The 17,214-nt window shown below is 36.6% G+C and overlaps 1 protein-coding gene across 1 annotated transcript in view; it reads right to left on the reverse strand.

Annotated features, from left to right (window-relative positions):
* LOC131048847 (uncharacterized) overlaps positions 1 to 15,430 on the reverse strand; it is a 77,114-nt gene extending 61,684 nt beyond the window's left edge. Inside the window, exon 1 of the mRNA XM_057982925.2 lies at positions 14,962 to 15,430. Within this exon, the coding sequence (XP_057838908.2) occupies positions 14,962 to 15,242 (281 nt within the window). The 5' untranslated portion in view covers positions 15,243 to 15,430. The remainder of the gene's footprint in view (positions 1 to 14,961) is intronic.
* Positions 15,431 to 17,214: the final 1,784 nt, after the last annotated feature.

The following is a 17,214-nucleotide window of genomic DNA, read 5'->3' on the forward strand; positions in this document are numbered from 1 at the left end:
GCCTCTAGTTAAGTTAACGATTGTTTCTTTTAGAAACACCGTCTTTGTAACTCTATTTAAAGGAGCTTTGTCTCCTTGATTAATTGAACAACATCAATTCTTTGAAATCCATATGCTTTTGCATCTGTATTATGGTATCAAAGCAGGGATAATTTTTGGGATTTTTAGCTATTCTAAAAATTTTCGAAAGGAATGTTTTAGAAAAAATTTCAAAAGTTTTTCCAAGTGGTTTGCTTCCAGTTCTTGGATTTTTTGCTGCAAATCGTGTCGTGTGTCTTTGCCCTCGATCCGCATCTAATCTCCACGTGTTTTTGCTCGATCTGGTTCATTCATGGCCGCCTAGGGTTTTTGCAATTTTTGACTAGGGTTTTGACCCTTCAGTTCAAGTCGAAATTTTATTCTAGTTGCAGATTCTTGGTGGGTTTTTCGAGACCTCAATTGGGTCGTCATCAGATTTTTTGAGTGCATCATTTTTCGTGCCTCAATTTTTGAGTCGTCGGATTTGCATTCTGATTTCAGATTCTCGATGGGTTTTTTGGGTTGGTCTCAGATTTCTCTGGGTGCCTCGTTTTTCGTGTCTCAAATTTTGTGCCAGCGAATTTGCCTTGGAATTTGTGCATGTACTTGTTTCAGTGCATTGAATTTCGTAATTCGGGTTTTGTGCACTCAACATCTTCTCAATATCTCGTTTTTTGTGCCTCGAAAAGCATGAAGATGGCTTATGGGCATCGACGTTTGTTTCGGTTTTTAATTTTTTTTTACCTAAAAAAAAATTCTGATGTGTTTTAATATTTTTTTCCCTTGAAAAAATCTGTGGGTTTTAATAATTTTGTCCTCAAAAATTATGTGGGTTTTTAAATATTTTTTGTCCCTGAAAAAAAATCATGGGAGGGTTTATGATTTTTTCCTCAAAAATTGTACATTGCTGCAATCTGTTTTTAGTCGCACCTAGAGTTGTTGTGCAAACATCTGCACTAGTCTCTTATTTGCAGTCTATTTTCGGGCATCTTGGTCATCTGCAATAGTTTGGAGGGTTTGCCGATTTTTTCCTCAAGATCGTGACAGATGTTCTTGGTGTGTCTCTGGTTACAGGGAGGTACGGTTCTCCAACATCATGTTGGACGGTTGGTGTTGTTTTGGGTTTCTCCAAAAGTTATGCAGTTTCTGGGAGGGTTGGTGACAAACTCATCTCAAGTGGCAAAGTCAGTGGCAGGCTTTTGTCTTCTGTTGCAGCATGTTTTGAGAAGAAGGGGGCAACCTTCTCTGTTATTTCTCTTGGTAGTTAGAATAATGACCATTAAGGGAGGGTATTAGAATAATATCTTTCTCTTTGTGTTATTAATGGTCATTTAAGTTGTTTCTAATTTCGCCTCTAGTTAACGATTGTTTCTTTTAGAAACATCGTCTTTGTAACTCTATTTAAAGGAGCTTTGTCTCCTTGATTAATTGAACAACATTGATTCTTTGAAATCCATATGCTTTTGCATCTGTATTATTTTGATGATATGTGCTAAGTCTGGAAATGAGCATTATCTGTTTTTTAAGGTTTCTATCTTGCAGACTCGGAAAGGAAGTCCGTAATCTTGAGCATAGTAAAATTTGGCTAAGTGTAGAAAATAAAATATTTCAAAAGGCCTACCAATGAAGTTTTGAGTGCTTTTCATGAACTTACTATTTTTAGTAAGTTTCATTGTGACCCCGATTGGCCTAATTTTGAGTTCAAACAAACTTACTATTTTTAGCAATGTCTATTTTTAGCAAGTTTCGTTGTGTCCCCGTTAGCCCTAATTTTGTGTTTGGACAACCTTACTATTTTTAGTAAGTCTATTTTTGGCAACAAATGAACACTGGCTACAGGACAAATGACCAAGGCATCCAATTCCAAATCTGGTGAGATGGACGAAGCAGACAAACAATGGAAGTTTGGCTTAGTCCGAGAATCCTCCTTCAAGATCCAAATGCTAAATCAAGGAACTCTACATGGGCGCAAACCTCAAGGAGAGGAGGATTCCTCCCAAAAGGAAAAATCCTCCTCCAAGCTCTAAGTGCGTCAAGAAGGACTCCTTGGGCGCAAATCTCAAGGCATGGAGGATTCATCCTTTTGCTCTAAATCCTCCTTCACCCCCTATATGTGCCCAAGTATCCAGAAAGGCATGAAAACTTCAAAATGTGGCCAAGTGTTGGAAAATTCCTTCTCCAAGCTTCAAATGCGCCCATCTCCAGAAAGGGAGGAAATGATGAAATTTGGCTAAGGCATTGAAAAATCCTCCTATCCCTCTAGAATACGCCCAACTTCATGAAGACATGGAATGGTAGAAATTTGACTAGGTATGAAAAAATTCCTTCTCCAAGTTCTAAATGTGCTTATGCACTCAAGGCATAGATCCCATGAAATTTGACCAAGGCAAGGAGAAAATCCTCCATGTCATCTCATGTGCACCCAAACAAAAGAATCATCCACCATGGAGAAATGGCACCCAAACAAAAAGAATCCTCCCACCTATCTCATATGTGCCCAAGACAAGAAGTTTCATGGAGGACAAATTTTGAACGCTCAAAAAAGGAATATTTTCATTAACGAGGCGTGGCACACAAAACATAATGGAAATTGCTTTTTCGAACAAAGTATGACGAGAGGGCTCCACTAGAATGACAAGTGACCTCTCCCTCAACAATAGAAACACGAAATGTGTTTTGGAAAGAATTAATGAGTTGCTAAAAATACCTCAATGCCAACTTGGTAGCATAGTGGGCGAATTCTCTATTTAAAGAGAGCACGAGATTCCATTTTTCACATTGCATTTTGAAGAGCACAAGCAAGAGCAAGGCGTGCTATGAAGCAAGGATGTATTTATTTATCCAGGAATTCTTTTCCTTGGAGGTTCAAATTTATTCCAAGTCTGAAATTCGCAATGTGGAATTCTTCTCATGATGAATTAAAAATTCCTTGGAATGACTTTAACATTGGTTGTTTTATTTTGCAGGTAGTTAGATGGCGAAGTCATAAGAGAAAATGAAGCATGACTTTCCTTGGTGGTATTGTGTAGTGACCATCGGGAAGGAATTCTTTGAAAGGTCAAATGAAGAATCAGCTCGACTAAGGAAAGCAATCAAGAACATTCGGGAAGGAATCCTCAATACAACTGAAGCATTGTTCGCAAGGAGACTAACTAATGAAGAGATGGTTGTGGATAATTTGAGAAACAAATTGGAGGAATTCTTTTTCATGGAATATTTCTCAAAGGATGATTTGGAGAATGTTTCCATATTCTCAGGCATCATGCGCAGAACTCAAGAGGCAATGTTAGTATGGGAAAAGATTTTTTGTAAGTGTGAAAAGGACGTGGCTATTATGGAGTACAAACTCGAGACTAAGCCAAGTGTCTATGTGGGTGAGCTTGAAATTGCCATGACCTGATTCATTGCACTTGCCGTCAGAGAGAGGGATAGTGGGCGTGCTATTTTAGGGATGAGCTATTAAATGCTTAGTGGGCGTATTGTCTCATTAATTGCTAGACCCAATACTTGGCGCCATAAGGGTTATTTTTGGTCAAACCCTAATTAGGGTTTGCATGTTGTAATCTCGGTCCTTGATTCCAAGTTGATCTTGGTTGTGCATTTCATTTTGAAGCCTACAAAAGGGGTCCACCCCTTCATTTGTAACAAAGGGAAAATTTCGATGAAATTGTTGCTAGAAACTATCAAAATAATAAAAGTAACTCATTGAATTTTGATTACTTGTGTTGTTTTGGAGTTTGCATGGTTTCCCTTAAGTAGATTAGATTTGCTTTCAAGTAATTAGATGAAGGAGATGGATAATACTGTTTTATGGTGAAATCATTTGCTCATACCTTTTGAAAATAGATGATTCTACTTGCAGTGTAAAGTTGGTCTGAGCCTATTATGTGGATGTTTAACTTCGATCATTTAATGTGCATTGTTCTTCTTGATGGTGTGAAAATTCTTAACACAACCTTTAAAGATTGCACCTCCTTTGTGTAGTTGCCTAGGTTGGTGAAACAAAGTGTGGTCGATTGCACCAAAACAATCATTGTCTTTCAAAGTTTCAAGTTCTTTAGAATTAGATCTCTCGACCCCTTACTCTCTTTTACTTTCAATACATTTCATTGGAACGTTTCAAAAGCACTACTCATTGCCAAAACATTTGCAATATTTCCTTGAGGTTCAAAACTGTTTAAGTCTCCTTAGAAGATCGTTTCACGTCACTTAAGTCCCCCTTGGAATACCAGCATACATCAAGCCAAACGAGCTCATATCAAACATAAAGTCGCACATTCACAGTAGGAACCTTGGAGTCACTTGTATGATATTTCACAATCTTAGCATTCATGGGATTTTGCTCAAGAGCGGATAGTGTCCTTTGGAAACTTCATTCTATGTTAGTGTGGTCACAAAACACCCATCAACACTTACACAAGCCGTGAAGTGATCAACTCAAAGTGCAAGTCATAATTCTTCCTTCGCTTGCCAAAATCCACAACCTTGGATGCATTTTTCCTTCACCTGCTGAAATCCCCGACCTAGGTCATGAAATGATGATTTTGTCCCTGACTTGCTAAGATCCATGACTTGTGGAGGCTCAAAGATTAAAGAACTTGAAAGCAATGATGAGTAATGCTATCTTAATACCTTGTTGAGTAATGATCAAGTTGCCTCGATGAATTGGATGAAGAGATTTTAATGTTGAAAGTGATGACAGCAGTTAACCCATGACTTGAGCATTTCCTTAACTCACTAAAATCCACGCCTCAAGCATGAAGGTAGCAAGATAAATCCATGAAATGAAGAACAAGGACGAACTCACTCAGTTCTTGCTTGGAGAGTAAAGATTAACATCATATTGAGGGCAAAGTAATTGGCTAAGTGTTGGAGTTGGCGAAATTGAATCAAGGTGAAATCTTCCTTCACTTGCCAAAATCCATAATCAAGGAAGAAACCTTCCCTCGCTAAAATCCCCGAAACTGATCATGATCTTTCCCTTGCTTGCTAAAATCCACGACAATGATCAATCTTTCCTTCACATGCTAGAATTGATGCTCAAGGAAAGGTGATCTTCCTTTACTTGCTAAAATCTGCAACCCAAAGTAAGGAGGTAGCACATTTGGCGCCCAAAGCAAGGATAGGTCGAAATTTAGATCATAACCGTTTCAATTCAAATTAGAAAAACAAAAAACATGTCAGCTACGCATAAGATTTTGAGAAGTTGCAAAATATTAAATATAAAAGGTTGGCCTAAATTGGAAGTTGAATCTCAAGGCACACACCTCTAGGGTGTAGCGGCTATAAGAGGAAGTTGATGATCATTGCATTTGATCATCAACTTAAAGCGATTTTCACCTTCACACAACAGTGATTTCCTCCAAGCAGATCAGCAGCGAACTTCACCATTGAACAGTGAAATTCCTCCTCCAATCAGCAATCACTAAGTCTGGAATATCAAGGAGAAGGCGAATTTTGTAACATCAAACAGTGATTTTGATCATCAAACACAAGGAAGAATCCAGCTAATAATCAGCATTTGGGCAAATTCCATCAGTTTTAAAGACATCTTTTCTGAGATTCAGCATTATTTGATTGTCATCCAAGACACATACCAGGTCTGATTTCTGAGTTTTTTGAAGTATTTTATTGAGATTCAGACCTAACTTTGCTGGTGCAGTCACAAATCAGGGTTATAAAGGGGATTTTGAATTTTGAAATTCCTTGAATATCACTTATTTTTAATTTTTAAACCATTGATTGCTGATTGTGTTCCTAATCGAACATCATAGCATTTTATGATCTTTTTTAAGGTGAATTTCAGTCAAGTATAGGGTTGGGGTTTGAATTAACGCTAGGGTTATAGCAATTCATTAGGGTTTTTATTGATTTTCAAGTTCTCAAAGACTAAATTGCTATCCTAGTTATCATTTTTCAATCCTCTATACTTCAATATCCTTTCAAAACCCTAACTTAGACAATTCTCACAAATGAAAGATGTCAGCCTTGAAGGCCGGAGGAGTTTCAAGGCAAACTCTCATCAAGGAAGATTCGAAAGGAGCGCTACCGGAGTCTAAGATCGTATCACTATGGGCTAACGTTGGAGAAACCAATCTAGGCAAGATCGACATGAGGAAGTTCCAAGGACCTCTCTACAAGAGCAAACCCTCTGAAGTATCAAAGAAGATGATTGAGAGTGGAATTGTGCAAGTAGTTGGCTTCGCTCTGACTATCCAACGAGTTGATGGTTGAATGTGCCAAACACTACAATGCCAACACAAGACAAATAGTTGCACCTGAGGACAAAGTTTTGGCAATCCTATCTAAAGCCGCCATCAACGAAGCATTCAACATACCTAATCACAAGGACATCATATATAAGAATAAGGAGGGCCCACAGGAAATCTTTGATGACGACCCTGACAAATGCTTGGGCATCATCAATATGTACTGGATATCAAAGGCTAGACCTCACCTCTCCAAAGTGCCAAACAAGCTTCACCAAATCGATTTCAAGGAGGAGTATAGTGACTTGATCACGTTGCTCAACCGAATCATGGGAAGTCCTCAAGCCTCCTCGTTTGAGAATTGGAAGTTTTGCTACATTGGAGCAGTGACAACGGGTGGAGAGAAGGTCAATTGGGCAAGGATCATAAGCAATAACATTGATCTACAATTGAGGAGACTAGAACACACTAAGCAGTTCTACATGAGTTCCTACATCATCTACTCACTGGCAAGAGCTTATGAATATAAAGGACTAATGGATAGAGGCCTAGTTGGAAACGGAGAAGGAGAGATAAGAGTGTGTGAGTGCTACACACAACTGCATTTCCACAACAAGGCACACTTTAAGAGGGTGAATGATACCTTCTCCATGCACATAGTGAGAACATTGCAAGGTGGCATCCATCAAAGGCTATCCTTGCAAGCAAAGGAATTGAAGGAGAAATATGGAGCTTGGTTCATTCAATACCCCAAGATCACCTACATAAGAGCATAGGGATACTATCTCCACCATACAAGCTTCCACATTATCCTACGAACAAGATGGTATTATTGGAACTCTTGACGCAATTAGTCACCCATGATAAGCTTCAGAATAACAGGCATAAGGCTGGAATTTCCTTTCCTATTTCAATTGAACAATCAATGGAAGTAAGCCCATCCATACAAGCTGCCGAGAAGTTAGAGGAGGATATGAAATTCTATCCCATAGTTGAATATCCTTCACGAACTAACTTTGATCCATATGACAACATAAGGAAGATAAATGGTAGTAGGCACAAGCACAAGCCACATATGGAAGATTACAGGATGAACACCAAGGACAACTTTGAGATTAGAAGGAAGATGTTCTCCAGGCTACCGATAGAGATCATCAAAATGTGTAGGGTATTACCCATCCCCAATCAAGTGCAAGATGATGGAAGTCGCCTCCAACGTGCTTATGAGAAAGAAAAGGATAAAGAGATAGAAGTCAATTGGATTGACATTGAGATCACTGAGTTAGAAGAGCTAATGAGACCAGTCATGGCCAACACGTGAAGATGGGTAGATGTCCAAACCCACAAGTTGAAGAGTTAGAATGCACAACTAACATTTGATATGATGGGAGATTTGAATTCATCCGATGAAGCGACAAAGAGCATAAGCATGAGTGAGAATGCTACTCAGTCATCTCAACCTGAGCGTTCCAAGAGGAAATGAAGTCATAAAGAAGGATCAAGACAAAAAAAAGCACAAGACAAATTTAGATCATCCTTCTACTAGCACCTCATCCATACATGAGGTCATAATGAATAGAGTAACCACCAATGAAGGTCAATCATTCAAGAGAAGCATGGATCAAGGCATGAATGAGTCCTTAGAATCTACTATACAAGACAATCAAGGTGAAAGGACAGACAAGGGAAAGCAGCCTCAAGTACAAGATCCTCTAGCAATGCAAGAACAAGCTATAAACAACAAAGCCGCGGAGGATGAATATGTGGAGATAATGGATGAAGATGATAATGAGGAAACAACTTCTCCACCCGAGTGGATCAACAAATTCAGAGAAATACAAGTAAAGAAGGAGCAATCTACTATTCCGGCATGGCTCAAGGAAAGAATGACTAAGGAAGTAATAATAGCAGAGGAAGAGGCAATAGATGATTTGGATAGCTTCTTAGAGAGGATTGGTAAGACAGTTGAGAAGAAGAAAGCTACTAAACTCTCTAAGATTATATTAGATAATACAAGGTCTCAAATTATACAAATAGCTACCCCAAGAGTGGACAAACCAAGATGAGATCATTCCAATGACTATGACTTGACAACAACTGAGTTGGGTTTTGCCACCGCTAAACAGGAGATGGAAGATTTGAATGATTTGGTGAAAACGGTCCAAGATAGATTGAAGATAGTGCAAGAAGATAAGAAAAAGTTAGAAAAGGAATTGAATGCCTTAAGGAATTATGTTCAGCAACTCAAAAATCCAATAAGGCAAGCTGACCCTTCATGTATTCCTCCATCATTGCTTCCGCCGGATTCAGTTGATGATTTGGAAGAGATGAGGACTACCTCTCATGTGGTGAAGAATTGGATTGATAATGTCTTCACCAAGGCAAATGAGTTTGTGGTAGAGTTAGCACACATAGTTGAGAGAGTTTCAACTATACATGATAGGACTCAAGTGCTCATTGCTTCTTATGATGTCTTTGCTTACACTAAGGAGATAACTATTCCAAGGCTGCAAGTATTGATGGATATCCACAAACAAACCTTGGTGAACACTAGAGTGGTGAAGGATGGACAATCATGAAACTTCTATAGATGGTATTGTACACTTAGAATGAGAAGGGATATGTATGAAGGTATCAACAATGGTTGCACTCAAGTTGAGTAGATGATCAAGGTGATAAATGATAGGATCATGGCAACAACTAAAAGCACATTCAACATAGAGATGAAAGAAGAGGTAGACATAGTTGTTGACATATTGACTGAAAGAGTAAGGTATGTCTTCTTCAAGACAGCTGGATCACCTTCAAAGAAGCAGCCAGAAGACATTCAGTCATTCATCACACTTGTGAGCAACATCAGCAACTTGGGGCCTGAGTGGGAGAAGATTTTCATCTCATCCTTAGCCGAGTTGGATTACATGGAGAATCAATTGAAGATCATGCCAAGTGTCCCAATGGATGAGCTTGAGTGCATCATGTCTAGATTCATTGAATTTGCTTCTAGAGAAAGAGATAAGAGGAAGAAACTTCTACATGAAAGTTTGTTATGGTCCCATGTGGCATTGATTTTTCTCATTGGAGGATTCTTCGTCGTAGTTTGTGCCAGAAAGTTGGTTGATATTTAAGGATATGCAATAATTAGGTATTTTGTTGTAACAAACCCTAATTAGGGTTTAGGTGACATAATCTTGGCCCTTAATTTTAGATTGATCTTGGCCACTCGTTTCTATTGAGAGCTCTATATAAGCTCAACTCATTTCATTTGTACTCATTAGCATAAAAAAAATTTAAGAATTGTTGCTTTGATACTACGAAAGATGATAAAATCATTGATGTGTTGATAGTTATTGTGTTTGGAGTATTCACATGTTTCTTCATCCTTTCAAATCAGAAAATTGAAAACAAAAATAGTATAGATTTTGCTTCAAGTGTTTTAGATGATTGAAAGATCATTGTTGATGATTAGCGGTGAAATTCGCATGTTCATAGTACTGGTATTTTGCTGATTGCCAAATACTTTGTGCGGTCAACTGAACTCTTTATTCAAGCTCAACTTCAATTACTACTTACCCATTGATATGCATCACATTGAACATCATTAACTTACCTTAGAAGATCGCACTAGCTTTGTGGAGTTGGTGGTGATTTGAACATCATTAGCTCACCTTAGAAGATCGCACTAGCTTTGTGGAGTTGTTCCTTGCATGTCAAAGCAAAGCCTAGTTGGATTTCACTAAAAATTGTCCAGTGTCCTTGCATTCTTAGGTTTAGTTTAGCATCCTTCAAACCCTTAATCCCTTTTGCACTTTTTTTATCAATCAATCATTAGTAGTAATAATCAAAGAGCCTCATTGCATATCATTTGAAAGCATAAATTAGACTCATAGAGCATTCCTTGTGTTTGAATGATTCATCTCCTAAGAACAACTACATAAGTCCCCTTGGATTACCAACAATCACATCAACCATTGAGCTTATCCACAAGTGAAGACCTGACATTTGGAACCTTGGAGTCACGTCAAGTTATCACTTAGTTCAGCATTTGAGGAGATTTTGAGGAGATTTTGTTCAAGTGAGGATAAGATACCTTGGTATTTTATTCTGTGTATGAAGCGCATAAAAAACACATCAACACCGACATCACAGCAGGTCTCGTGCTGACTTTTATTGAAAAAGCGGGAAAAAACTCACTTCGAAACTAAAGCTAATCTAAATGAAGCTTGAATAAAAACTTACTTAAGACAACCAAAACAAAAGCTGTCCAACATCTTGTCCAAAAATAGAACCTCCAATACGAGCAACCACTAAAAATAGCTAGGCTTATAAATGAACTTTCTCAATGATTCTAATGCAGCTCATTTGTTCTGAAACATCACAGATTTTCTAAAGAAACTCAAAACCCTAACCACCAAACTATTGAGAACTTGAGCCTAATACGCATATCACCCTTCACATGTAAATTTCAGTGACTCCCTAGGCTCTGTCATAGATAAATTTGTGAGAAACTCCTCCTTATGCTGATGTTTTCACCCTAAAACATGGCTATTTTAATCAAATCTGAAAATTGATAACTGTTGTTCTGGGGTTTGACTAGTCTGAAAAATTTTGTCAAGATTTTGAACACTTTTGTATGCAGAATCCTAGTCTGAAACTTGACGAAAACTGGCAACAAAGAAGCAGAAACTGTCATAAAAATTTTGATAAAGACTGCTGAAATAAATTACTGATATTCTCTCTTGAAATCTGCCATTGAAAACCCTTGATTTTATCAATGAATAAGTATCGAATACAATCAAACCCTAGGTGGACCCTTAAAAACCTAATGAAAACACACCTACAAATCTGTCGTTATCTTCTGTAATGATGAACAAATAGAGAATAACCTGTAATAAATTCAATGATATTGCTGAACTCAAAGGACTGAAACTTCACCAAAGTTGCTATTGTGTATCCTCGAGATCAACAATAGAGGCCAGATGAAAATGTATTGTTGCTAAACCTGCAATAAAATGATTGAACCTTCCTGTGGTATTTGAAGGTGGAGTACATAATGCGAAACCGTCTCTACTGCTGTTTGTTGAAATGTTTCACAAAAACCTCAATTTCTCTTTGATGCAAGGCTGCACTCTAGCCCTAGGTCCCTGTATTCTGCAAAAATCTATTGTACCCCATATGGCTGGAATTTAGTTTGAAACTCTCACAAACACTAGCATCACAAGACACTTCATTGATCAAACCCTAGATGCCATGAAAATTCACTATATTGCCTTAAAACCTTAGCAATCTTTCTTCTTGATTTGATAAACAAAGTGCATAAATTTCTGCACATGTCAATTACAAGCCTGACAACATTTGTGAAGACACTTAAAAACTGCTATAACTTTCCTCAAATCTGCAATATTTCACAGATCCCTGCCGCAACCAAGTCTAGCCTGCCGGACTCGCCATGTACTCGAGTCTCAAGTCCTCAGGATTCAATCAAGGTCACTCAACTCAGGACTCGGTCAGGGTCACTCCGCCTCAAGACTTGCCAGGTCTTGGCAAGTCTGAGCGAGTCTTGTAACACTGATCCAACCTAAAGAAACACTTAAACACTACCCAAATGCAGAAACAAACAATCATGCACACACGCACACAATATTGCAATACAAGATATGATACAATTTTGTGTGAGATTAGAAGGCAACTTTTCATAAGGCAAAGTTATGGCTAAGCCAATGTAAATAGGTTTACTATCAATGGCAAGTTTGAATTGCGGAAGCATTGTAATATCATGTTGTGGGCTAAAGCAATGTAGAGACACAATAGATACATGAAGAATACCATCCTTTATTCCTTGATGTTGTGTGAATCTACCCAAAGTATACAAAGGCAATGGCAAGAAGCATAGTCCAGTGATCAAGTAGTGAAAAATGCATAAACCTAATTTGCCAAAAATCTCTGGAGTACAAGCAAACTGGGCCAAATGATAATAGATATGAATTGGCTCATATATCAATAGACTAGGCCCAATCAGTAGATTGATTTACAGAATGTATAACGATTAGTATTTATACAATAGGTTGTCAATTAAGCCCTGCACAATATGACGACAAGTGTCACACCTCATTTTATCTATTCAAATTAGATGAATTTTAAATGTTTCAGTTTGGCTGGTGAAATGTGCGATCATAAATGTATTAATGCAATCTATGTAGTACGATGACATTACAGTTGAATGATTATTAGTATTTTACAATTTTCTAGATATGAATTGATTTTAATTAATTTTATGTATTTGACTCGTGGACTCATTTCAGATGATTCCTAGTTAATGTGATGAAATTGGTTATTTCATTGATCAATTAGTATTGTAATGATTATAAATCTCAGACTATGTAATATCCCATAAAAAAAATTAAATATAACAAACCCTGGATCACAATCATAATAGACTGCACAAAGAGAATACTGCCAATATCAAATCCTAGCATAATCTGTAAGAATTTACACAATTAAAAATAATATGAAATCCTTGTTTCTTCTTGTTGTGATAGATTCAAAAATTATAGTCAATGGTTTATTCTTTAATCAGATAAATGTTCAGAAATTAGTTCAAAAAAACCAAACTAATTCTTTGTACTGGCTGCTATTTTATCCCAGAACTGCAGCAATCTATCTCTTAGAGAAATGCCCCTAAATCTGCTTGATATACGCCCTTAGAATGCCATGGTTGAAAGGATATTTTAATTCAAACTAAAATTAATCAAATTTGTGCAATGGTGATCTTCATGTGAAACCACTCTAAGGTTTACCTGGCGAAGTGGATATGGAAGCAAGTCTTAAGAGTATGAAAATATTCCTTTAAGTGCCAGAAATGCTTACAGGTAGACCATATTGCAGCAGAGAGTATTGTGGTTAAGCCAAAATAGCAGGCTACATGGTGGAAAGAAGCCCACTCCTCCCAACTAACAGTAAAATGTGTTGTTCCTATTTCTTTGGATGATTTATAGAACAAAGCCCAATGTTAATTCAGCCCCTCTAGACACTAGGGCTGTGGCTAAGGAAATTATTTTCTGCCTTTACCTTAGAAATTTTCACATGCGGTCCACTCTCTTCTGATCCAGCAAAAACTCATAGAAGGAATCTCAGAAGAAAGGTAAACAGAAGGCAGTGGTTAATTTAGCACGCAATCTGTGGTCACAGGAAAAATCAAATAATAGTCAAGAACAACAATCTCTCTTAAAACCCATGCCGCCAAAGACGCCAATCAAAAGGCATCAGGTAGCTGGATAGCCTACTGATTTGTTAAATGAAGAGGAATAAGGTGTATATGCTCATTTACATTAATTTTTATTGGCAGCCATAAATCAATCTTGTTATGATTTATCTTATTTTACAGATAATGATGTGAATGGGACTGCAACCGTATGGACTGAAGTAAAGCAGACGAAGCAACCTTTAAAGATAGTCTAGCAATCAAATGGTTCGAAGATCACAGAAAAAAGATTGTAAAAGTAATTGTCAGGCCTTATGGTGTAGTTTGGCCAGGGTGGTTTAGTTGATTTTATAAATGTTGTGTCCTTTTATTTTGAAGGGGATCCAACGTATAGAACCCTAACATTTTAACTAAAAAAAAAGTATCACATAAATTTTTAAATAATGATACTCTAAAATAGACAGTACACTCCCCAGTTCGACGAGTGTCTATTAACTAGAAACAAATTATACAGGGCGTGTGTACTGATTTGCTGATTGAAAACATTTATAAAAAAATTGTAGACAGAACACCATTGTCAACAGGAAATCCTGACTTGAGCAAGAGCCCACGAAGCCAGGAATTACCTACCCTAAGCAAAAGTTCTAGCACTGAAAATTGATGCTATATAATAATTCATCTCGCAAGTTTCAGTACCACACGTTGACCCATGTCGCAAACTGAACCACTCACGCCCATGAGAGATGGCCACTCGTGAATAACTAATAATTAGAGACGGGATTATTGAAGGAATGACTGGAAGCAATCAATTCCAAAACCAAGAGGTAATAATATCATATAAGATTTGCTTAATTGGTAAGGTAAGGGGAATTTCATTGCGGAGGCCCGAGTTCAAGTTCCCGGAAACATGGTAAAGCAATGAATTTGATCATAATACTGCACACGAATCATTTAAGCCAAAGATGAGACCAAGTTGTTTTTACGAAATTATAAGAGAGAGAGAAAAAGAAAATAGCATCCGAGAATGCTAACTTGTAAAGAGCCCATATGAATAATGTCAAATGGGCTGAGCTCAAGTGATAAAACATCAGGGATTTCATGGAAGGGCCCCAAGCTCAAATTCAAGGAAACAATATAATATGCTAAATTGGGGTAACACGCCATATCCACGAAGAAATACCCCCATGTCAAAAGTCTGAGGCCAGAAGTTGTATTACAAAGGAAATTGACCAGACCGTAAAAGAGAGAAATAATACGCAATTATGCTGAATTGCAAAAGGCCCGTATACATTATGTCTCATGTAATGAGCTCAAGTGATAAAATTATCAGGGCTTTCATAATAGAGCCCCTAGTTCAAGCTTGAGGAAACAGTATAAAATGTTCAAATTGGGTAAAATAGCACATCAAACAAGAAATACACTCACGAAGGGGAAATGAACCAAACAAAACAATACGCGTATTTCTCTTTGAAAGAGAAAGTAAATTCAAAAACTTGAATATGCATAATGTAAACAAGGAAAAAAGTGGGAAGTGACCTGGAGCGAGCGACATTGCCACATTCAGAGCATTTGGGCTTATTGAGGCCTCTCAAACTCTTTGGTGCCTCCACTGAATTAGTGCGCGGCGTGGTGTGAGCGGTAGAAGGGCTTGGTGTCAGTATAGTGGGCGTCAAAGGAGGGTTTGTTGTTTGAGGAGAGGGCTTTCTCACTTCTTCTGCCTCTGCTGATCCAACCTTTGTTGCCACAGCCGCTGATTTGCTTGGACTTGGAGTTGCAGGGGTTCCATTACTGTTGCTATTATTACTTACTACCTCCATGATTTTTTTTCCTTTCTTTTTTCTTAGATTTCCTCCTGTACACAATGGAAGCTCAAAACGGAATTTTTTTGTAAACGGGATCTTCCATAGAACCCAATTTTGTGATACCCACAATACAACACCCGAGATATTCTACCGCAGTACTATTGGTTCAATTCACCGGCTAAGCTCATTTGGGGAAATTAAGGATCTGTAAACTAGGTTTATCATTTCATATATGGGGAAAAGTCAAGGTAATTATGTGGATAAAGTAATTTGGAAAAAAGAATATTATGTCACAGAATTCAATTTAATTTAGGATTATAAGTTAAAAAAAGGATTCAATTTAATTTAGGATTATAAGTAAAAAAAGATTATAAAGGAGTAGAAATTAAATGGAAAGTAAAAATTTTAATTTAGGATTATAAGTTAAAAAAAGGATTCAATTTAATTTACGATTATAAGTAAAAAAAGATTATAAAGGAGTAGAAATTAAATGGAAAGGAAAAATGTTAAATAGTTTAGTTAAGAATTAGTTTGCACCAAGTAGGATGTGAGATTAGGATATCTTTGTAAGAAGAGTGGTTACAAATGGATTGATAGAATATATTATTTTTGTAATTAGGTTTTAGTGTAAATGAGATGACATTGTATGATAATATGTCTAACTTACAAAGATATTTTACATGTCGGTTTCTTGATTGGTTTGAAGGGAAAATGCTATCAAAAATGGGAAACTATGTGATCAAGATTCATAGTAGAAAATCCAAAATTGAAAAGGAAATAAATGTCAATCAAACTTACTACAAGTAACTCATCTATTAGAATAGTTGTAAACAATAGTGTCCTTATCTTATCATCCCATAAACATTATTAAAAACTTTCATTTCCATGTTATTCTACAACATAAGACATGCAATATTAATTTTTAAATATTGTAAATTTTAATAAATATTATTTTTAGATAAAAATTAGAAAAAATTAAGATTTTGTTGAATTTATTGGATTGTCATTAAAATAAAAATTTAATGAATGTAAAATCAAGATGAAGTGATGCCTCATCTTTATCTTTTTTTTTTTCATCCATGTTGACAAAATGGAAGAATGTAAGGGTGAAGGGTGAATGGGCATGAATTTGTTAGACTTTTGTTATTTTTCTATAATGCTTTTTTAATAAAGGTTATTGAGAATTTTCACAAGGTCTTTCTCAATTTTATTTTGAAGGTGTTGTTTTAAGTGAGACAATTTTTGTCATGTCCCTTCTTTCTCAAAATTAGTAATTTAATAAATATAGTAAGTTCTATTGTTCAAAATTAATAAGTCATGATTACAAGACAATTTGAGAAAAATAATAGTAATTTTACATTATTTGTTTTAATAACCATATTTCACAAAAAAATTAATATTAAATTAACATTCTTCATGAGGTAGGTGTGGGATTTTGAGATATTTCATTAGCATCTATTAGCATCTTTGGCATTAAGTAGCTCATGTGACAGTTCTGATGGCTCATTGATTGTTTATGACATATTCCTATGACAATTGTTGTAAATATTCATTTCCATTTCATGCAATACTCCTCCATGTCAAGTATTGGGATTTGGGTGCCCAATTAGGTTTGAATTTGGATTTCATATATTGAGAAATTTTTGTAATTCATTCACAATTTGGCTTTGTGGTTTGAGCTTTGACTTGCAATTCTTCATTGGCTAATAAGCCAATGGATATGGAGACATGTTGAATAGGATGTTTATGGTTTCCAAGTAATCTAAGGTCCGAAGACTAGGGGATGTTGAGAGTAATCTTATTCAAAGGTTATCATTGTGTAGAATGGTTGAAGATTTGTTTACAGGTTTGCAAGTGTTTTTGTGTAGTTTGTAGTTATTACCTTGATATTTCAATTTGTTGAAGATATTTAAAGATTTTGGACATGGGATTGTTGTTGTGGGCTATCCACAACCTCATTCTTTGAATTTTTAGAGAGTTCTCTCTG

This window comes from Cryptomeria japonica, chromosome 7 (genome assembly GCF_030272615.1).
Source record: "Cryptomeria japonica chromosome 7, Sugi_1.0, whole genome shotgun sequence".
In the NCBI taxonomy this organism is placed as follows: Eukaryota; Viridiplantae; Streptophyta; class Pinopsida; order Cupressales; family Cupressaceae; genus Cryptomeria; species Cryptomeria japonica.